The sequence below is a fragment of the Prionailurus bengalensis genome, chromosome A3, assembly GCF_016509475.1.
Source record: "Prionailurus bengalensis isolate Pbe53 chromosome A3, Fcat_Pben_1.1_paternal_pri, whole genome shotgun sequence".
In the NCBI taxonomy this organism is placed as follows: Eukaryota; Metazoa; Chordata; class Mammalia; order Carnivora; family Felidae; genus Prionailurus; species Prionailurus bengalensis.
In genome coordinates this window covers 21,189,480-21,212,133 of record NC_057354.1, presented here as the reverse complement: position 1 = coordinate 21,212,133, position 22,654 = coordinate 21,189,480, and the positions used below count along the sequence as shown (strand labels likewise).

The window sequence follows — 22,654 nt, the reverse complement described above, 5'->3', positions numbered from 1 at the left end:
TGCTCCGTGAGTTGCTGTGATGCCAAAATCCGGGCCACATCAGACCGGTTGCTCCTGAACATGTTGCGTCCTGGGCCTCACCTGGAGTTTCTGACTCAGAGCAAGGGGAGCGTAGGAATTGGTGTGTTTCACAGGCACTTGCCCATAGTAACTGGGGCAGCTGGCCCAGGACCCTCTTGGACAGGGCAATGCTTGTGCCTCCCTCCCCTCCACAGGCAGCAGCCATTCTGCCTGTGAACTTGCCATACACGTCAGGCACCCCATCTGGCCAGTCTTGCTCCAGTGCCAGGATTTGGGGCCCTGGAGGTCCAGAGCCTCATTCCTGCCACAGGGCTTTGCACAGGGAGGCGTACGAACTACTTCCCGAATGAATGAATGACAGAAGAGGTGGGAAGAGAGAAGAATGACTTCTGAGAGTCCTCTGTGCACCTGGGACACAAAGGAGCAAGGCCGACGTCTTAGAAGCCCCTCACTGAAAACTCTAATGAGAGGTGCAGAAGCTTCTAGATTAGTCATTTATTGAGGACCTATTGTGTGTTAGAATGTTTTTAAATGGCAGCCCAGTGACCCAGGCTGGCTCGGCAGACTTGTTTGGTTTAGCCAACCGTGTTTTAAATGCTTGATGCAGCATTTTGAAGTTGGGAGAGTTCACATAAAAATGCAGATTTGGGGGGCTCTCTTGGAATAGATGTGGCAATACTGGACCTGCCTTTCCCACACAGCACTTAACTGCCTGAAGCTGTGACAGCTGCCTGCTTTAGATGCACCACGTTCCACCCAGTCTGCCACCCCACCCCCCCCCACACACACACACACTGCCAGCAGGTGCAGATGTGGGCACCTGTAGCCCGGATGACAGGGCCTGGGATCTGGCTGGCTCCTGAAGGAACCTGTGACCTCAAAATACATGAACACCCACCCGAGGGCGATGCTCATCCCATCGTTTATTCTGATTTTTAGCAGCCTGGTGAGATGAGAATTGTTTCCATCTTCTAAGAGGATGCAAGGAGGTGTCCCATGAACCCCTAGGATCTCAGCAGGAATTCAAACCCAAGTCGGCCTGCCTGGAAGCCTGGGCTTTTGTTCTTAGCCAGACCGTCTCCACTGCCACTGACTGCCAAGCTCTCCTTGTGTCTGAAGGACGTTGTGACTTCCTTGTTACGTCACCCACTCAGTCACAGTTGGGCTGAGAGCAGAGTGTGGCCCGGCCCCCCAGGTCCCCAGGGCAGCCCTGCCAGCCCAGCACAGGCAGGCCCGGCTTAGCCACACGCGCACCATGAAGTACCCGTTGTTGCCACTGGTGGACGACCTCACGTTTTCTTTCCTGGTGTTCTGGCTCTGCCTGCCCGTGGGCTTGCTGTTGGTCTTGCTGATCGTCTGGCTACACTTCTTACTTAGCCAAGGTGAGCTGCTCTGCAGGGGCCCTGATCCTGGAGCCTGGTAGGGGGTCCCGAAGCAACCGCAGAGACCAGTTTCCTTCTTGTGCTTTAACTGCTGGGCTGGCTGAGACGAGCAGTCGCCTGTAGGGGAAAAGGATTAATCGAGTAGTTTGGTTTCTCGACCTAGAGGCCAAGAGTGAGTCCCCAAGTTTGGAAGCAGTATGTGCGTGTGCACACCTGTGTCCCCTCAGGGCCACTGCTAGCACAGAAGGTCTTTGGTACAAATCAGAAATAGGTGGCCCCTATGGGCAGATGAAGTAGAGAAAGGGGCCCTCTCCTGCGGGTATAGCCAGGGCACAAGGCTGGGGGAAGATTTCAGCCCCTGCTGCTCCCTCAGCTGGGTGCTTTTGTGCAGTAAACAACTTAGACGATGGGACATGGCAGCCCTAAGCCTTTATTAGGTGCCCAGGGACCACTCACACTGCTTTCTGCCCGGACTGTACCTCAGGGAGGATCTGGATTCTCTGGGACGCCAGATCACGGAGGCTGACACTTTGCCCTGAGCTCAGTATGTCACCAAGAGGAACAGAAGGCGGGGTGAAGCTGGCCATGAGGGAAGTTGGGGGCCAGTGGCAGGGGTCACCCTCTGCTCCTCAGGTGTCCTGGCTCCCTGGGCACTCCCTTCTCCAGGGGGCCTCTTCCTAGGGAACTCTTGCCCTCCCAGAGTTCCATGACCTTTGGCCCGCTGAGGAGGGAGGGTACTGATTGGCTGCCAGCTCTGGTCAGACGGCATTGAGACCGGGGAAGCAGTTCACCCCCAAACCCTCCCCAGGAGCTCAGATGTGGGGTGCTGGTAATGGTGTAATTATCGGGAGTTCCTGGCAAGAGCTTCCAGAAAATGTCTATTTACATTCTCATATTCCCAGGACGGACCGCAGCCCGCCCTGAGGGACGAAACGTCAGGCAGCGGGCTGGTGGCTGGTGGGAGTCAGAGCACTTGTCTGTGTGGCTAGAAATGCCGTCTCTCTGGAGTCGAGGAAACGTGGGCTCAGATTTTAGCCTTGCCCCTGAATAGTTCATCATAATTGCTAACCTTTTCTCTACCCTGTGCAAAGGCTTGTGGTAAACGCTGATGTGCATAATTTCATTTAATCCTCAGAATAACCCTGTGAAGTAATCCTTACCGTACAAATGAGGAAACTGAGGCGTGGGGAGAGAAGCAACGTGCCCAGGTCACACACCTGTGAAGTACTCACGAGTGCCGGTTATCTGGTGTCACCTCCTGCCTCTGCTGCCTACCAGCTCTGTGACTTGGGGCACGTCCTCTCAGCCTTGGGTTCCTCATCGACAGAATGGAGATAATAAGGGCCCCTTCCATTTGGGGCTGTGGAGAGAGCATGTCGAGGGTAGGGGATCCAGTACACACGTGGCACATAGTAGGTGCTTATAGGCTGAGAAATTATCCAGTCAGTGTTTGCTTTTCGTCATGGTAGGAGGACGTATAGGCACGGCTTTGGATGGCTCCTCCGAGGAGAGTCATCTGCCTAAGGTCTCCGAGGAGAGTGCTCCTGTCTAAGGTCTAGGGCACTAATCTCCAGCACTCCATTCTCCTTGAAGGCCCTGCTCTAAAACCATCCACAGCCTTCCCTGTCCTCAGACTCTCTCCGACATCTCACAACGGCCCCTTGCAATAAGGCCTTTGGTCATTTGCAATGACCAGAATGTGGGGCGAGCAGTCTTCCCGCAGGGTCCCAGTCTTCTTGGAACTCTTAGGGTTACTGCGTCGGTCCTGTCCTTGTGCCAGGGTCTGGGCCTGCCAAGAATTGAGGGACTTGTTCTCAGGACACCCTGGCCTGTGCTCTTCTATTCTGCTGTGGATCTTGTTATTGGAACTCGTTTGGCCTGGCATCCAGTGTGAAAAGCAGACAGGACTGGCTCTGATTCCTCCTTCCCACCCCCATCCGGCCTGGCTCAGCAGGGCAGTGCCAGGGCCCAGAAGGCAGACGGTTTGAGCAGGGAGTGCCACGTGGCCCGTGAGGACGTGCCTTCTCAAGTAGACAGGGGAGCAAGGGGAGGAGAAAGGAACCGCCTGGCAAGATGGCCGTTGAGGCGAGAAAAGGTTGTGGGTGGCTGAGCCCTGCAGAAGCTGGCCAGTGGGGACAACACTAATCCTGGACCATGACATTAAGGAGAGGATGAAGCCACATGGTGCCCTTCGAGCGGAAGGTGCTCTGCTGAGGACGTTTCCTTTGTGATTGGAAAGGACTTTGCAGAAGGAAGAAGAGAAACCTCCAAAGAGATGGATTTAAGGCCGAAATGCGCCTATTGAGGGTCCTGCCCACCCTCGTGGTGGTCCTCGGAGCGAGGTGTTAAATCCAAAGCTATCTTTGAATTCCCTGACCTCAAACAAGTGCACCTGCTGGAACTGCGGAGGGCTCTCTTCAGCCTCCTTTCCTTTTCTGCAACCAGCGAAACATCTTACAAGTACAGGAAGAGAAAGAATCTCCCCCATCTCCTCTCCTTTCTCCTCGACCTCACCTTCTCGAGACAAGCCGTGTTCACAAGCTCATGCTCCTATTTAATAACACACGTAGGTTTTCCAAAAAATTGGAGAGGGGGCAGGATTGTTAGCTTGGTTTTCAGAAAAAGGGAGGAGATCCTCCTATATACATTTCTCTGAAACTTGCTTGTAATGTATCATAGACCTCCTGCAAGTCGAAAGCTACAGATTTCATGCAATTGTTTTAACAGCTTCTGACTTGCTATTGGATAGATGGGCCAGCTCTTTATGCGGTGCAATGTGCTACACTTCAGTCAACCAGATCTCTCATGATAGACACACACACACACACACACACACACACACACACACACACACAGTTTCCAGGGTGTTTTATTGCTTGTGCATGCTTCACCACAAAACAGTGCTGCAGTGGAAATCATTGCATGTACACACTCAGATATTTGTTAATAAATGGACTGGTGGACAAATGGATGGATGGGTCGTTGTTGGATTTGTGTCTCCTCAGTGCCGTTCTTGGACCACACCCAATACAGGTAGGTCATTTGCTCGCCTCTAGGGCCCTTCCCTATTGATTAGGTAGATCTAGCCACCTTCTGAGTCATAGACAACTTTTTTGGTCCCTGGTCACCTACAAGGTCCTGAAGTCTTCCTGAGATCTCTGGGCTGTCCCATATGTCATGATTCTGCCTTGGCCCCTCGGTCTCGGGGATGCCCAGGCCTGGCAAGGGGCTCCTTTTGGGTCAGGGGTAGGAGATAGGATGTAACCACCCAAGAGGCCTTGTCTTGTACCTCCACAGATTCAGAGGAAGACGACTCAGATTTATGCTTTAGTGGGAGCCCTGGAGCAAAGGCCCAGCCCAGTTTTGCTGGGAGGGGACACTGTATAGCCAAGAGGAGGAGGAGCCCTGCTGGTGAGCCTTTTCAGCCAGGTGAGACCTTTCTGGGGGCAGGTAGGGGGAGCCTCAGGTCCTACCCAAAGCCTAGGGCAGCTGCTGTGTTGGAGGTCTGTTCCCTCCACCACACTGGAGAGCTGATTTTCTCCTCCATGTTGGGGAGCCCTCTGCGTCATTCTCTTGGAGACCTGTTTTTGCCATGTTGGAGGACCAACCTCTTCTGCCATGAAGAGTTCCTTTACAAAGATCCCCTACCCTTTACCTCTGTGACCTCACCCCCCACCACCCTCCTTAGGGTCTTTGCACTGGCTATTCCCTCTGCCTGGAACTCTTTTCCCCCACATCCACTTGGTGCACTCCCTCATCTCTGAGGTTGAGCTCAAATGTCCCCCTTACTCCACTCTAGATTGTCTTCTGTGATAGCACTTATCACCTTCTGACCTGCTCAATAATTGATGCATCCAAATCCAGAGCACTCCCGGCCACACCTGACACACAATGGGGATCACTAGGTACTGGTAGAAGGAATGACACGACAGTGATGATGATGATGGCTGATACTCAGTGGATGCCTTCATAGCTATCAGGGCCTTTGCCAAGCATTTCCCTTTCACAAGCTCATTAATGAAATCCTATGAGGAGGATATTATTCTTGCCTCCATTTTGCAAATGACCCTAATCGGCAGTGGAGTTGAGCGATTTGCCTGAAGTACCAGGGCTCTGGCACCTGGAAGCCCGGAAAGGTCTCATCCATTCCAGTGGAGTTCAATGCCATCCCTGTGCCCACGACGCCGACGCTCTCATCTTCCTTCTCAGCTCTGTTAGCTGCTTGACACATTTTCCTGGCTAGAAGGGGAGTCTTGATTCCCTTGGCTACCCAACAAAACAAAACACAGCCCCCGCTCTTCTTCCAGCTCCTCTCCATCTCCATGAACAGCCAGCGCCTCCATGGATTGGTCTCATTCCTTGAGCCGTAAATGCAGGGGCCAGCTTTTACACCTTCTTTTCTTTTCAGCCCATATCCAGTCCATCAGTAAGTCCTAGACTCTGTCTCTCACACATCCACTTCTCTCCGTTCCCACAGCCACGTGGCCTACCCTATTCCCAAATCAGCTGATGCAACCTGTCACTAATCCACAACATAGGTCACAATGTGGAGCCCCTGGCTGTCTGAGTAGAGAACGGAGGTGGGGTGAGAAGCAGCGACCCTCGCTTAACCTCAGTTACGCCGATTCTTAGCTTTTGTGGGTCATGACCTTGACAATTGAGCGTGCTTTCCCTGGAAACACACACACACACACACACACATGTGCATGCACTCGAGTTTTGTGTTCAGGGCCAGCTTCACGGGTGGCAACCTGTGTAGTCCCATGAAGTCCCATGTTCAGAAGAGCCTCATGCTTGGTTTAATGTTCTGCTGTTACTTGTCTTAAAATTCTTAACTTTTGAATGAGGGTCCCCACAGGTTCATTTTTTAGTGGGCCCACAAATAATGTAGCCTGACCTCTTTGTGTATAATTAGTGGGGTAAGAAAAGGAGTTTTTTTTTTTGGGGGGGGACTCTGCTCAAGAATTCATTTATATAGAGCCCACCCCACTGGGTATCTGTTGTTCTCTCTCACTCTTTCATTCCATTGTCACCCCTAGAGCCAACCTTCCATGTTTCTCCAGCCTGGTTTTCCTGGAGTCAGCAGGGCGGTGGCAGTGGCCAAGGTGGATGGGAGAGACCCACCGGGGAGGGAAGAAGACTGCCAAGGGAGGCTCTTCCCTGGGATCCCCGACTCATCTCCTCCATCAGTGGACACACAAAAGCCTCCAAAGGACCCTGCTCTTCGCCCACTACAGACGACTTCCCAGGGTCCCCGGGGAGGAGCCCGAGTCCGTGAAGACGGTATAAGCAGGCACAAGGGGAGAAGTTGGCCAACTGAATTTAGAGGAAGTCCTAGGACAGGGCCGGGCCAGAAGGTGTAGGTCCGTGTTAAAGAAACAAGGAAGGTTCTTGTGCTCAGGAGACCCCCTGACAAACCTGCTGGGCCTGGTCAAATCCATTCACTTAACAAGCCATGGGGCCTGGGCCTAACCCCTGGCACTGACTTAAACTGTCCTTGATCTTCTTCGGGACTCCCTGACTCTCTCCCATCTGGTCAAGGGACTGGGGGAATCTTGCTTTCAACTTCCTTTCTCTAATTTCAAACTCACTCCTTGATTCGCCTTTAGGTTGATTTTAATAACAAATAATTCATTTTATGAATATCTACAAAGTATTTACCATATGCCTGGTTATGATAAAAAAAAAATAGCTCACATTTTAACAAGCACTCACTGTGTACCAGGTGCTTTTCTGTGTATTTATAACAGAGTTTTTAACCCTCACAACAATTCTATGAGATCGGGTGTTTGGTTATCCCTATTTCACAGATGGGGAAAATGAGGCAAGAGTGGCTTTGGGGGCTGCGGGGCTCGTTGTTCTGTGGTTCGAAGAAATCCCCTGACTTCAAACCCTCACTGGCTGCCCAGGGGCAGCAGAGTTAGTGGGAGAAGGGGACAGGCCCTCCAGGTGTCCCCTCCTCTGCCCCCACACATCCCACCAGTCACCACAAGGCTCTTGAACTACCCAGACGAGAGACAATGGAGCCTGAATTATGATCTCGTCTAGATGGTCTCACCAGTTCTGCTTTTTCTGCTCTATCAGAAGGATCCATCCAAAGCAAAAATTGCAGCAAGCCCTTCCCCCTGCTTAAAGCCCTCTATGGCTCCCTATTGCCCTAGGGCTAAAGTCTGAGTTCCTTACGTGGTGTAGAGAGCTGCCCTTGGAGAGCTGAGCCCCACCGAATTTGTGGGACAAGGTTTCTGTTCTTAGACAAGGCTTCAGTAAATACCCTTGAACTCTTGTCTCCATATGCAAGTGTGCTTCTATCTAGAAGATAAATTCCAGGAGGGGAGATTACTGAATTTAAGAATTTAAATGTGAATTTAATTCACATTTTGCAGGTTTTACTGACTGGCCCCACCATACGGTAGCCTGTTTCCCCCAGGCCTTAGCCCTACTGTCCATGTAGGGACACACACACACACACACACACACACACACACACTCTTATATATTCTCCCCCAGCCCCGTAACGCCCCCACCCCCACGCACATAGCTCTTCCTCCACTCGTGCTCTGTTCTAGCCGAGGAGATTCTGGCAACCCATGTTTTCCTGGGAGCTTCCCTGACTTTGAATAAACACTTTTGGTAACGTCCCCTGTGGCTGAAGCTTCTCTCAGGCTCTGTCCGGCATTTTCCCCAGCTGCTGCTCTGTGGGGTCCCGTGAACTGCTTCGTCGCCTCTGCTCCCAGCGCTGCCGGGGGGAGCCGGGGTTCAGCCTCTGTGCTGACAGAGGAACCAGGCAAGCCACGAGCCCCACTGTCCTGCCCCTGGCCACTCCGGAGGAACCAGAGGATCCTCCTGGGGGCAGCACAGCCCTTGAGGGACAGTGAGCAGCTGCCCAACACAGCAGGGAGGACATCTGGTCATGGTCTTGGGAGCATCTGGAGCAGAAGGCGGGGGAGACAGTTCCTTGGGGCCCCTGACAGCTAAGCAGCGATCGTGGTAGCTGGTGGGGGGCTGTGGGAAGATACCTTCCCTGCTCTGGGTGGGAGGCTGAGGCCCCGGGCCTCTGAGGGTACGGAGTGAGGCCCCCTTTTTAGTATTTTGTTTATAAGGCAGATTGTGTGTGTGTGTGTGTGTGTGTGTGTGTGTGTCTGTGTCTGTGGTAAACATACCCTGTGATCCTCTAATAATAGGCTCCCCGAGAGATGCCCACCTCTAAGCAGAAGCTCTGGAACCCTGAGTGCGTGTCCTTCCCTCGTCCGTCTCCGAGGCCAGTCCTCTCTGCCGTAGTTGCCTGTGGCCTGCCACCACAGAGTATCACAACCTGGGTGGCTGAGAATGACAGACATTTGTTGTTTCACAGTCTGGAGGCAAGGAGTCCCGAAGGTGCTGGCGGGGCATGCTCCCTCTGAGCCTTCGGGAAGAATCCTTTTCCTGCCTCTTCCAGCTCCTGGCAGCTCCAGATGTACCCTGGCCTGTGGCCGCCTTACTCCCGTCTCTGCCTCCCTGTTCACATGGCCTTTCTCCCTGTGTGTCTTCACATCCGCTTCCCTCTGCGTGTGTCTCTGTGTCCAAAGTTCTCCTTTTTATAAGGACACCCGTTCACTGGTGAGGGCTCACCCTAACGACTGCGTTTTTTTAACTTGATTACCTCCATCGAGACCCTGTGTCCAAAAAAGGTCATATTCTGAGATCCTGGGGGTTAGGACTTCCGTGCATATTTTTAACGGGACACCACAATCCCTAACACCCTCTTCTGTGAGAATTGAATCTGGTCACGCGTGTAAAGCTCTGGGCACGATGCCCGGCTGGCACTTGCTAAACACTCCTGGAATTGCTGCCGAAAGAAAAAACCTGAGCACCTGGAAATAAGGTGCTTGGTGTACATCGTGTGCCAGGTACATTTTGGGTCCTTGACATGTATGGTCCCACTGAATCTTCACAACGACCCCTTGAGACAGGCAAGACTTCTCATTTAAATGATGAGGAAGTGGGGCGCCTGGGTGGCTCCGTCGGTTAAGCGTCCGACTTCGGCTCAGGTCATGATCTCGCGGTCCGTGAGTTCGAGCCCCGCGTCGGGCTCTGTGCTGACCGCTCAGAGCCTGGAGCCTGTTTCAGATTCTGTGTCTCCCTCTCTCTGACCCTCCCCCGTTCATGCTCTGTCTCTCTCTGTCTCAAAAAATAAATAAACGTTAAAAAAAATAATAAATGATGAGGAAGCTGTGACTCAGAGAAGTTAAGGCACTTGTCTGAAGTCAAACAGCCCAAGTGGCAGAGCTGAGGATCAACCCCATGTGGCTCCACCTGTCACGCTGGGTAGGACGCCTGTGTGGAGGGGAGCGGGAGATGCTCAGAGCAGGGAGAAAAGCAGGGAGGGAATTCTGAGCACAGAGCCCACAACCCTGGGAAACTTCCTGGATCTGAGGGGCATGGAACGCCTCTCAATAATAGTGAGTGGGTGGGCTGGATCACAGGCTCCCCTGGGGAGGTGCTGGCAGGTGCCAGGATCTGAGTCATTCCACTGTGGCCTAACATGCCTGCCCAGTACTCCAGGGCTGGGACCAGGCCCAACTGGGGCTGAAGACGTTGCCCGGAGTGTAGACGCACTTCACCCTATTCTGAGTACACGTGGCTCCCCGGGAAGCTGAGGGATGATACTTCCTTTAAGAAACTTGAAAGTGCAGTTTACTCAAGATTCAGGATACTCTCTCTTCCTCTTGCATTCTTTCCAGGGTTTCCCTACACCTAAGCAAAGTGATAGCAAATTAGGTTTTCTGTTCTAAACTTCTGAACCAGAAGTTCATTTACTTAGATACTAACTTGTTTACTCATTCAAACATTTATTTATTCCTTCACTCATTTGGTTTTCCACCCATTCACCTAATGGCTCACTGGTTTATTCATGCTCTCACACATTCATATACACAGCTATCCATTCATCATCTATCCTTCCATCCATCCATCCATCATCCATCCATCATCTATCCTTCCATCCATCCATCCATCCATCCATTAATCCATCATCCGTCCATCATCTATCCTTCCATCCATCCATCCATCCTTCCATCCATCCATCCATCCATCCATCCTTCCGTCCATCCATCATCTATCCTTCCATCCATCCATCATCTGTCCATCATCTATCCTTCCATCCATCCATCCATCCATCATCTGTCCTTCCATCCATCCATCCATCCATTCATCCATCATCTGTCCATCATCTATCCTTCCATCCATCCATCCATCCATCCTTCTGTCCACCCATCATCTATCCTTCCATCATTCCATCCATCCATCCATCCTTCCGTCCATCCAGCCATCCATACATCTATCCATCCATCCATCCTTCCATCCACCCATCCAACACTTATTAAACACCTACTATGTTCTACACACAAAGCTCCCAAGGCTCCCAAAATACTTTTTCATCCACTTTCACTGCTACTTCACTTTCATATTGGGAAAAAGAGCCTCTGCACCAATGACACCCCCAAAATACTTGGCCTTCTGGTGGCATGGCTCTAGAGTCTCCTCCCTAAGAGGACGTTGGGAGGGTCCTCTGGGTCCCTGCACAGTCCTAGTCTCTGTGTGAGAGCCAGTGACAGCCATCCTAGACTTGAGGGTCCCAAAGGCCCTTTGTCCTGTGGGACACTTCCCATCTTTTGATGTGAAGGCCATATATAGTTCTGGGCACTATGGCTCCCCTAGAGTATTATTTCCAGTTATTGGGCTCCATTTCTTGCTTCCCGCAGGCCAGAGCAGGCTGTGGTGACCTGTGGACTTGGACACCATCCTTGAGTTGTTCCTTGGGGCCACTTTTCACAGCGTAAAGGCAACCATGCCCCCTGAGAGGGTCACTGACACTCAGAGACTTTGAGGAGGGCAGCACAGGAGTGCAGAGCAACCTGGGGAAAGACCATAGCATTCTGTCCCAGCCAGAGAGCAAGAGGAGGCCCTCCTGGTCCATAACAGATATGGGGACACAAGCCAGGGAAACTGGCAGGAATATCCCTCCCTTGTCCCTAAGTGCCCTGTGCCGAGCTCTCGCTCCTTCACACCCCGGGCAAGATGTCAGTTCCCAGAGCAGCCCTTCTGGACCCCCACTTTCTGCCACTCCCCTTTCCTGCTCCCTTAGCCTCCTCTCCCTCCCAGGCCCTGCCCTTTACACACCCTCGGCACAATCCCCACTTGCCTGCTTCCCTACTTCCTGGCAAATGTTACCACCCCCATTTCATAGAGGAGGAAATCAAGATTTAGAGCAGGCACAGAGGGAGTGGCCAGACCCGGGTGAAGATCCCTGAGTCATGGTAGCTTTTTTCTAGCCACATTAGCCAGGTACTTTATTAATACAGTTTAACTTAAAATTGGATGGGTCGTGTGTGTGTGTGTGTGTGTGTGTGTGTGTGTGTGCCTGTGGGTGGCCCCAGCTGAGCCAGCCCCGCCCCGGGAGAGGAGGTTGGACATTTGGAGGTGTCTGGGAACTGGCTGTGTCACAGAGCCCTGCAGCTGTCCTCCGGGTTGCATTGGTAACAGCCACTGTCACAGCGGCTGCGGCCACCAGCCGTCGAACTGGGAGCCGTGAGGGCACCTGCCAATGCCAGGGCCCGGTACCCCCGGCCTCACCGTGTCCCCGGATCCCGTGGGCCTGCACCGCCAGGCAGCTGGGGTGCTATGCAGAGCTGGGCTGAAGGTGCAGGCATCATGGGAGGGGAGCAGGGAGGTTTGGGCCACTGGTGTCTCAGGGCCAGGTCCGAGGGGTAAGGAGAATGAGGTGAGGACCTGCTATGTCGTAGGGGTGTATGTCCTCTCTGTCAGTCCTCACAACAGCCCCGTGAGGGAAGAATTCTCCTCCTCTCCTACAAATGAGGAAACAGAAACTCGGAGAGGTTAAGTAAATGGCCCAGATGCCAAGTGGTGGGGGTGTATTTCAAACCTCGGTCGGTGGACTCCAAACCCAGACCCTTGTGGGACACACACCGCCCCAGACTCCTGCTGCCCGCCCCCTGCAGGGGTCACTGACTTCTATATTCTAAGGGATGTGAGTGACGACCCCACCCTGCCCATAGGTGCCATTTTCCCTTCCTCTGAATATAGAGAGTATTAGGGACCCCTGCATTTATTCGGGACCTTAAGCGATGGTTTTTTTATATGGACAGTCTTGACCGGACAGTTTTGCTTTTTGGTCTATGCTACTTTTATCTCGTTTTAACTCACCTTTCTTACATTATTAGTGCAGTTGAGCACCTTTTCACAGGCTGAGTGTCCGACAGATCACGGAGGCAGGAAGACCATTTTGAGTCTAGTGCATCAGGTCCTGTTAACACAGTGCATTCAGCGACGTGCCCAGCTGCACGCAGGTAACTTGCGGAAGAAGTCATTTTTACAAAGTCTGCCGAAAAACTCACGCTCACGGGTAGCTCTGAGGTCTCTGCCGTGGGTTAACGCCACCTATCTCTCCAGCTACCGTGTTTCCTTGAACCCCCAGGTGCGTGCCCCTGTGTGTGAACCCACGCACCAAAGGATCACCCACACCCAGTTTCAATGCATGGGTTTCCTCAATGCAATGGGCTCCATGTTTCCTCTCTCGCCTCACAGTGGGGCGAAAGGAGAAGGCTGTCCTCACCCTGAGGGGTTGGGTTGGGGCCCCTCACACACAGCTTCGGGATTTTGCACAAGCCCTCCCATCACGCATTGCCAGCCCCACCCAGGTCGGCCAGCAGAGGCTCCTAGAACGTGAAGGTGTCTCTTTCTGGGCACTTGCCGGCCCTGGGTGTTCGCGAACTTTTTGGCGTTTCCCAGGCCAGGGGGTGGAAATATTGCATTGTTTTTATTTGTGTTACCCTAATCACATCTTTTCACATGGAGCATTTACATCTTCTCTTCAGAGGGTGTTAATTCCTCTCTGCTGTGTACTTTTCTAACAGATGTTTTTTTGGAGGTCTTTTTTTTCCTTATTGATTTCTAGGAACTCTTTTTAAATTTTTTTTTTCAACGTTTATTTATTTTTGGGACAGAGAGAGACAGAGCATGAACGGGGGAGGGGCAGAGAGAGAGGGAGACACAGAATCGGAAACAGGCTCCAGGCTCTGAGCCATCAGCCCAGAGCCTGACGTGGGGCTCGAACTCACGGACCGCGAGATCATGACCTGGCTGAAGTCGGATGCTTAACCGACTGCGCCACCCAGGCGCCCCATAGGAACTCTTTATATAGACTGGAGAGGAACACTTGATCATTTGTTGCAGACATCCTGTCAGGTGGCCACTCACTTTGTTTATAGTGTCTTTGTTATACAGGAATTTTGAAGGTTGATGTAATGAAACCGCAGGTGTTTCTGGTTCATGCTTCTGGATTTTATTTTGCTTGGGAAGATGTTCCCTACCACCTTTGATTTCTTCCCAACTGCGTTCCCATCCGACCCTAATGTAGGCTCCCACCCACCAGGGGAAGCTCCTTTGTACTTGGCACAGAATAATAACTTGCTCCCTTTCCTGTGAGCTCTGCATATCTCACTCCTTCCCTAATGTTTACTGACCCTTTAAAACTGAGTCCCGGGACGCCCGTGTGGCTCAGTCGGTTAAGCGTCCGACTTCGGCTCAGGTCACGATCTCGCGGTCCGTGAGTTTGAGCCCCGCGTCGGGCTTTGTGCTGACCGCTCGGAGCCTGGAGCCTGCTTGGGATTCTGTGTCTCCCTCTCTCTGTCCCTCCCATGCTCATGCTCTGTCTCTGTCTCTCAGTAACAAATAAACGTCAAAAACAAATTTTAACACTAAGTCCCAACACTGCCTCCTCCGGGAAGCCTCCTCTCCTCAGCCCCATCACACCCTGGTTACTCTTCTGTCCCTCCAGGCTTTTTGCCCCATCTTAGCTGTTGTGTGTGCTGTGTTGAACCACAGTTTTCCACGTTTGTCAGAGCACTTAGTGTGGGCCAGTTTGTATGCATTGCTTGACTCCCTTCTCAGGACCCTGTGCATATTATTATCAGCATCATCACCCCCACTTTGCAGGGGGAGCTGGGAGACTAAGGTATTTTCCCACGGTCACACGTCAAGAGGACAGACCCAGGCCCAGGTGGTCTGACTCCAGGGCCTGGGCCCTAAGCCACTGTGCTGAATGTCTCCTATTGCCACTGTAGCCAACGGTCACAAATTAAGTGACTTAAGCAATACAGATTTATTATCTTAGAGTTCTGGAGCTCAGAGGTCCAAAGTGGGTCACCCCGGGCTAAAATCATGTATTGGCAAGTCTATGGTCCTTTCTAGAGGCTCTGGGAGAGAGCCCACTTTCCGGCTTCTAGAGGCTGCCCTGCCTTCCTCAGCTCACGGCCCCCTTTCGCCTCCAAAGTGCGTGCAGTGGCCCTCCAGTCGTCAAGCTCCCACGTGTCTGGTTTTCGCTCTTCTGGCTCCCTCTTCCCCGTTTAGGACCCTCGTGATCATGCGGGGCCTGCCCAGATAATCCGGGATAGTCTCCCCATCTCAAGGCGGGCTGAGAGCCGCCTAAATTCCATCAGCAATCTTAATCCCCGCCTTACCATGGATCAGAACATATTCACCGATTCCAGGGATCAGGACCTGGGTGCCTTTTTTTGTGGGGAGGGCGGTATCCTGCATCCCATAGACAAGCCTCCCTGCTGCTTCTCCGGACAGGAATCACCTGCCTCTACCCCCCGGGGCTTCATTCCTGCCTCCCCCCTCAGACTCACCCTCGGGATTAAAACCCAGATGGCTGTGCCCACCTCAGGGCATCGAATTCAGGAGTTCTTGGGCAAGGGCTGAGAACTGGCGAAGCGATTCACACATCCAAGGTTTCTGGTCACTGAATCAAACAACCAGTTTTAAATTTAAGTTGGTTAAAATCAAATGCAATTAAAAAATCAGTTCTGTGGTCACACGGACATTTCAAGTGCTCAGTAGGCACACGTGACTGACACAATATGTATCTTGTCCAGCATATAAAATCATCTGATTAAGTGGCTCAGGCAGGGACAAGCTAGTGTCCATGCCTTTGCTTAAAGGAAGGATCCAGGCAAGCCTCAAAGCAGGGGGGTGGGGGGGAGCTTTCAGAACCTTTCTGGCAAGCTCGGCAGGAATGATCTTGAAGGGACAGCCACCACCAGCTTCTTCCAGGTGCCGGCACTTAGGGTGGGGGCCTCCGGATTATCATCTCCTGTTCGTTTTTGAGAGAGATTGTAACGAGAGGTTTTAAAATTTTTTTTTAAGTTTTATTTTTGAGAGAGTGAGCAGGGGAGGGGCACAGAGAGGGAGAGAGAATCCCAAGCAGGCTCTGTGCTATCAGCGGGCAGCCCAACGCAGGGCTTGAACTCCCAAACTGTGAGATCATGACCTGAGCCGAAACCAAGAATTGAACCCTTAACCAACTGAATCACCCAGGCACCCCCGTAACTAGAGGATTTATTTATTTATTTAAAAAAATTCTTTTAATGTTTATTTTTGAGAGAGAGAGAGACAAAGCGTGAGCGGGGGAGGGGCAGAGAGAGAGACACACACACACAGAATCCGAAGCAGGCTCCAGGCTCTGAGCTGTCAGCACAGAGCCCGATGCGGGGCTCGAACCCACGAACCGTGAGATCATGACCTGAGCCGAAGTCGGACGCTTAACCGACTGAGCCGCCCAAGCACCCCCAGCAGGTCATCGATTTTTCTGGCTCTCGCCCACCTTGACCAGCTGACGGGAGCACCCACAGATGTGCTTTTCTCTGTCTCCCAGCCAAGCCTCAGCTCTCATTCAGGACGCTCAATGATATTGATTTTATCTCAAGATGTTTTTATTCTTATTATCTATAATACAAAATAGTCACGCTCGAAAATTCTGCAGCCCAGAGAGGCGCTATAGCAAAATTATTAAGTGGAAGAAGTGTGGCGAACACTGCCAGACCAGTCTAAGAATGAGTATACCGGTGGAGTGAGCCAATCTTGTCTTAAGGGGAAAGTTATTGCCTCACAGGAAGCTTAGGAGTCAATAAAGACGATACTCAAAAATGTAAACACAGGATTTGCCTTTTATAATATGTCATCCCTGCCCCACCCCATTCTCCCAGGGATTGCCTCATAGATAGCAGTATGGCTGTGTACTGATGTTCAGGTTGTGCACTGCGTAAAGATATTACGTCTAAAGGGGCACCGTCCACATGGTAGTCATTTACTAAGTTATATGATGATACCTGTGTGGGCATGGGGAATCCAGACTTCCATGCGAGTTCTAAAGCAGCAGAAGAGAGACTCTCTTTCATAAGCCCACGTTGTCACACATGGCCACGTACATGTTCACAGGAAAGTATGGACCTACACGTTCCCCAATGTACCTATGGGCACATGGCTATGCCCCAAGATTGCCTTTCAACCTGTGCTCTCAGAGACCTGATTCCTCCCCTTCGCTTGACTCAGAGCCTAATGTGTCATTTCACCTGGGGGTTGGGGATAGGGTGGGACGTGGACTGTGTCCATGGCATGTGCACCTAGCATCTGGAAACATGTAAGTGGGAGAGAGTGGGCCCACTAGTCCTCTAGCCAGGCTGTTTAGGTTGTTCAATAATACACTGTCTCTGTCAGCTATGGCTGTGTAACAAATGGTTCCAAATTCAATGGCGATCATTCACTAAAGCAACACTCGTTGTGCTGTGTGTCTGCTGGCTGGCTGAGGGGCCGCTGATCTGGCCTAGGCTCTGCTGGGTGGCTCCATTTCGAGCTGTGGGTCTGGCTGAAGTTGCCCCTCCTGCTGGTCAGGCTCTGGTCTGTGCCATATGTGTTCATTCTGGGACTCGGGCTTCAGCCATCCAGGAACAACTCCTCCCGTGGTGATGGGAGGTGCAAGAGGGCCATTGCCACCACACGGGCACATTTCATGCCTTGGCTTGTCTCGTGTCTGCTAACGTTTCATTGGCCAGAGGACGTCATGTGCCCAAAGCCCAAGTCAATGGACAGGTGGGGTTGGGGGTGGGGTGGGGATGAGGGCCACAAGTAGAGGGAGGGATAATGAATTGAGAATAATAATCCAATCTGTCCAATATGAACTTAAATGACATAGGGACAACACTAGTTTTGCACATTAGTACCAAAAATAACTGAGTTCCTACCAATCCTTCTCCCGCAGCCCAGGGATCAAACCATGGAAATGCCAAATGCCTGTGGCTTTTCCCGTCTTTACTTCTGCCTGTGCCCCTGTTGAAATCAGGAGCGGTTATGACCGGGTGTGACCAGGCATCTTTGAGCATCCAGCATTTGTCTGTCCTCATTCCACCCTGAACTAGAGACTGATGTCGGCACTTTTTCTTTTTTTAATATTTATTTTTGAGAGAGAGAGAGAAAGAGAGCAGGGCTCTGAGCTGTCAGCACAAAGCCCAGTGTGGGGCTCGAACTCACGAACCGTGAGATCATGACCTGAGCTGAAGTCGGACGCCTAACCAACTGAGCCACCCAGGCGCCCCATCAGCAGTTTTTCAACTGGCTCTAAAACAACCCAATTCTTAAAGCATTGGGTGGTCAGTTTGATTCCCTGAATGTTCGGAGAGGACCTACAAGGGTCACATCACACGCCAGACAGCCATTCCTCCCGCGATGGCCGTGTCTGAGGATCTACTCGTGGCCTCTGTCCCTCCTTTGTCTTCTCCCCGGCTTCTTAGCGGCCCCTGGGTTTTCCACTTGGCCAAGGGAAGTTTGGCATTTCCCTGACGGTGAGCACCTGTTGTTCCTTGGGGACCCCGTGGGGGTCTATCTCAATCCACCTTGCTATAATACATCACTATCCATCGCTAATTATGAGTCAGAAGGAATCTCCAAAAGAGAGCAGCTGGTAAGACGCAAAGCTGGCTGAGTCCAGGCTGGTGGTATTGCCTCCTCAACCACATGTGGCGTCTGGCCAGTGGGGAGAAAGAAAGAGAAGGAAAAGTCACAATTAAGAAAAAAAAAAAAAAGGTACACCAATGGCTTATTGCATAGCGGTTGAGAACATGGCCTATGAAGCCAGGTTCTTGGGGTCCAAGTCCAGGCCTGCCATTTACTAGCCAGGTAACGTTGGACAAGTTAATTTCTGTGCGCCTCTGTCTTCTCATCTGTAAAATGGGAGACTGCCAATAATAGGCATCTGTGGGGATTACATGAATTAATCCACGTAAAATGGTGGTTCTTAACGGGGGGCAATTTTGTCCCCCAGGAGGCATCTGCAATGTCTGGAGACACAACCTGGTCACAACCGGGAGGGGTGCTTTTGGCATCTGGTGGATGGAGGGCAGGGAGGCTGCTGGCACCCCACGATGCACCGGGTGGCCCCCGGGACACAGTTATCTGACCTGAAAGTCCAGGGCGCAGGCTGAGGACCCTAGTTGCTGCGTTAGCACGTGGCACGTATCCAGTGGCTCCGGGGCCTGTGTTGGGCTTCCTTTTGTCACTGTGGCCACACAGCCTGTGCTTGTGACCAGAGCTTCTCCTTAACTTCCTGTAGCCTCTGATGTTCATAACGAGGAGAGTGGCCTTGCTAGAAATAAAAACGATAATTATTACAACGGTTCCTATTTCCTGTGCACATACGATAGGCCAGCTACTCTGCCTGGCTTCATATTTACAGGGCTTGTGATACTCACCGTGACAGCAGCTCTGATTAGTTCCACTCCGCAGGGGAACCGAGGCTCAGGGAAGTGACCCGTCTCAGCTGGGACGCAACAGCACGGTTTGGGAAACTGAGGCCCGGAGAGAGAAAGGGACCCATCCGCAGTCACACAGAGAGTGAGTAAGGGGCAGGGACTGGAGCTGAGGACTTCCAGGACGCTGCCTCTTCCCACAGGTCACCCGGAGGGACAAGCAACTGATGTGTGAGAGAGAGGCTTTGTTTTCTGTTTGTGTGTTTGTTTTATATTGCTTTGTTTTGTTTTTTAATTTTATTATTACTTTTTTAATATAATTGATTGTCAAATTGGCCAACATACAGTGTATGCAGTGTGCTCTTGGTTTTGGGGGTAGATTCCCGTGGTTCCTCGCTTACACACAACACCCAATGCTCATCCCAACAAGTGCCTTCCTCAGTGCCCATCACCCACTTTCCCCTCTCCGCCATTCCCCCACCAACCTTCAGTTCGTCCTCTGTATTTAAAGGTCACTTATGGTTTGGCTCCCTCTCTGTTTGAAACTATTTTTTCCCCTTCCCTTCCCCCATGGTCTTCTGTTAAGTTTCTCAAGTTCCACACATGAGTGAAACCGTAGGATGTCTGTCCTTCCCTGACTGACTTGTTTCACTCAGCATAATACCTTCCAGTTCCATCCGCGTTGCTGCAAATGGCGGGATTTCCACTGTTGTTTAACCTAGTGATGGATGTCTTAGCATCAGCAATCAGACAGCAAAATGAAGTAAAAGGCATCAAAATTGGCAAAGAAGAAGTCAAACATTCACTTTCCACAGACAACACGATACTCTACGTGGAAAACCCGGAAGACTCCACCAAAAGTCTGCTAGAACTGATAGATGAATTTAGCAAAGTCGCAGGGTACAAAATCGATGTACAGAAATCGGTTGCATTTTTAGACACCAATAACGAAGCAACAGAAAGAGAAATGAAGAAACTGATCCCATTCACAATTGCACCAAGAACCATAAAATATCTAGGAATAAACCTAACGGAAAATGTGAAAGATCTATATGCTGAAAACTATAGAAAGCTTATGAAGGAAATTGAAGAAGACACAAAGAAATGGAAAAACATTCCCTGCTCATGGATTGGAAGAATGAATATTGTTAAAATGTCAATACTACCCAAAGCAATCTACACATTCAACGCAATCCCAATCCAAATGGCACCAGCATTCTTCTCGAAGCTAGAACAAGCAATCCTAAAATTTGTATAGAACCACAGAAGACCCCGAATAGTCAACGTAATATTGAAAAAGAAAACCAAAGCGGGAGGCATCACAATCCCAGACTCTAGCCTCTACTACAAACGTGTCATCATCAAGACAGTGTGGTAGTGGCACAAGAACAGGCACATAGACCGATGGAACAGAACAGAGACCCCAGAATTGGACCCACAGATGTATGGCCAACTAATCTTTGACCAAGCAGGAAAGACTATCCAATGGAAAAAAGACAGTCTCTTTGGCAACTGGGAGAACTAGACACGTAGACAGAATGAAACTAGACCACTTTCTTACACCATACACAAAAATAAACTCAAAATGGGTTTGTCTTTAATGTTTATGTTTTTTGAAAGAGAGAGATAAAGCATATGTGGGGGAGGGGCAGAGAGAGAGGGAGACACAGAATCGGAAGCAGGCTCCAGGCTCTGAACTGTCGGCACAGAGCCCGACACGGCGCTCGAACCCATGAACCGCGAGATCATGACCTGAGCCGAAGTTGGCTGCTTAACCGGCTGAGCCACCCAGGTGCCCTGAAGGGGCGGCTTTGCATTCGGGAGAGCTCTGAGCAGCTGTGAGCACTGACCCGATGGCGTGTTTTGTCCACAGGCTGGGCTTGTAAGCCTCTGGCCCCTGGCTGCGGGACAGGAGCTAGAAGCTGCTTATCGGCTGGGCAGCAGCAGGTAAGTCACTTGTCCTCTCTGAATGTCAGGTGGGAAGCACCCAGAAGCAACTTGTATTTATCGAACTGACGATTACTGAGGACTTCCTGTTCCAGCCGCGTAGGTACATCAGCTTTCCAGTAACTAGTTATAGCAGGAGCTCAATAAACTTCTGCTGACTGAATGGAGTAGCTCTTAAAAACCACACTAGGTGGTCTCCATATGAAGATGAGGAAGCTGAGGCTTACCAGGTTCACAGGCTCCCCAAGGTCACTCCACTAAAAATGACAGATCCAGGGGCGCCTGGGTGGCTCAGTCGGTTGAGCGTCCAACTTCAGCTCAGGTCACGATCTCCTGGTTCATGGGTTCGAGCCCCACGTCGGGCTCTGTGCTGACAGCTCGGAGCCTGGAGCCTGCTTCCGATTCTGTGTCTCCCTCTCTCCCTGCCCCTCCCCCGCTCACACTCTCTCTCTCAAAAAAAAAAAAAAAAAAAGCATTAAAAAGTTAAAAAAAAAATGACGGATCTAGGAGTCAAAATCAGATCCGTCTGACACTTGAGCCAAAGTTCTTAACTTCTAAACTTACAGAAATGGTTAGCTATTGCTTAGTGGTTGTGTAGCAAATGCTCAGGAAATGCCTTAAAAACAAAATTACAACGAGAGACAATCAATTGTGCTTTTCTGCCTACGCTATACATCAGTGAGATGCTGACAACGAAACCAAAAAAGCCGTCTGTATCTGTGAAGCTCGGAACGAATTTTGTGGATGCGCTGGGCGCCCATTGTCCTGCGGAAGACTGGTTGTCGCACTGCGCGCCGTCGTCTCGGGACAAGGACACCTTTAGAACTGTCAGGATTTTGTTTCGTGTCTCTTCCGTCCTGTGCCCCTGTCTGCCCTCCCTAGAAAGCCCACCCAAAGGAATGATGCCTCTCCCTCGCTGCTAAGCTGTCAGGGCGGGGACGCAGTTGACTCCTGTTTGGGTTTAGCCACAGCAGTTTCCAGATTGTCACGAAAACACACAGATGCTGGTAATTTTCAAGCGAATCGCAAAACAGCTACAGAAACCAAACTGTGTGCCAGCATGGGGGACCAAACAGATTCGCGGGAGGTGCGCTGACTAGCAGCTTTCTCAAAAAGCATAAATAGAGCGGAACAGCCAATTTTATAATTAACTGGGAATCGGTCTCCAGTTAAGCTGCTGCTCAGTGAAGATGGCCAAGCCGTTCCCCGGGGAGAGCTGGTGCCCTGCCTCTTCCTTTGGGCCCTGGCGGACTTGAGCTGCCTCTGCTTTACCACCTTTGAGTATATTTTGGGATGCCAATGTGTATCGCTTGGAGTCGCGCTCAGTGTGGGGGCAGGACACTTGGGAGAAAGGCACAAGCCAGGGCCTGTGGGTTAGGACGGGCCATGGGCCAAACGAACACAGAGGCCCTTGTTCAAACGTTATTAAGAATTTCAGGGTGATGATTAAACCAAGCAGGAGGCCCTTCTAAGCATCGGTGACGCTAAGTTGGGGGGACGTTGATGGGTGGGATCTCAAGTTGTGGGTGAGGCACCGCCTCAGGGGCTCCAGGGCAGCGGACCCCACAAGAGGGAGGCCAGGGAGGCAGAAGGAACAAAATCAGCACCCTATTCTGGGCTGTAGTAACAACAAACAAATCCAGTAGAACGATCCCTTTCGGAAGGCAATTCGGCAAGAAGTGTCACAATTTCGCAAACCTTTTGATTCGGCAAACCCACTTCTAG

At 51.3% G+C, this 22,654-nt stretch overlaps 1 protein-coding gene across 1 annotated transcript; it reads left to right on the top strand.

Annotated features, from left to right (window-relative positions):
• Positions 1-539: 539 nt before the first annotated feature.
• Positions 540-6,438, top strand: ADIG (adipogenin). The gene is given in 3 exon segments (XM_043602392.1): positions 540-1,403; positions 4,701-4,730; positions 4,733-6,438. Coding segments are annotated over 3 exon segments (243 nt in total). The 5' UTR covers positions 540-1,276; the 3' UTR covers positions 4,819-6,438.
• The last annotated feature ends 16,216 nt before the right edge of the window (positions 6,439-22,654 follow it).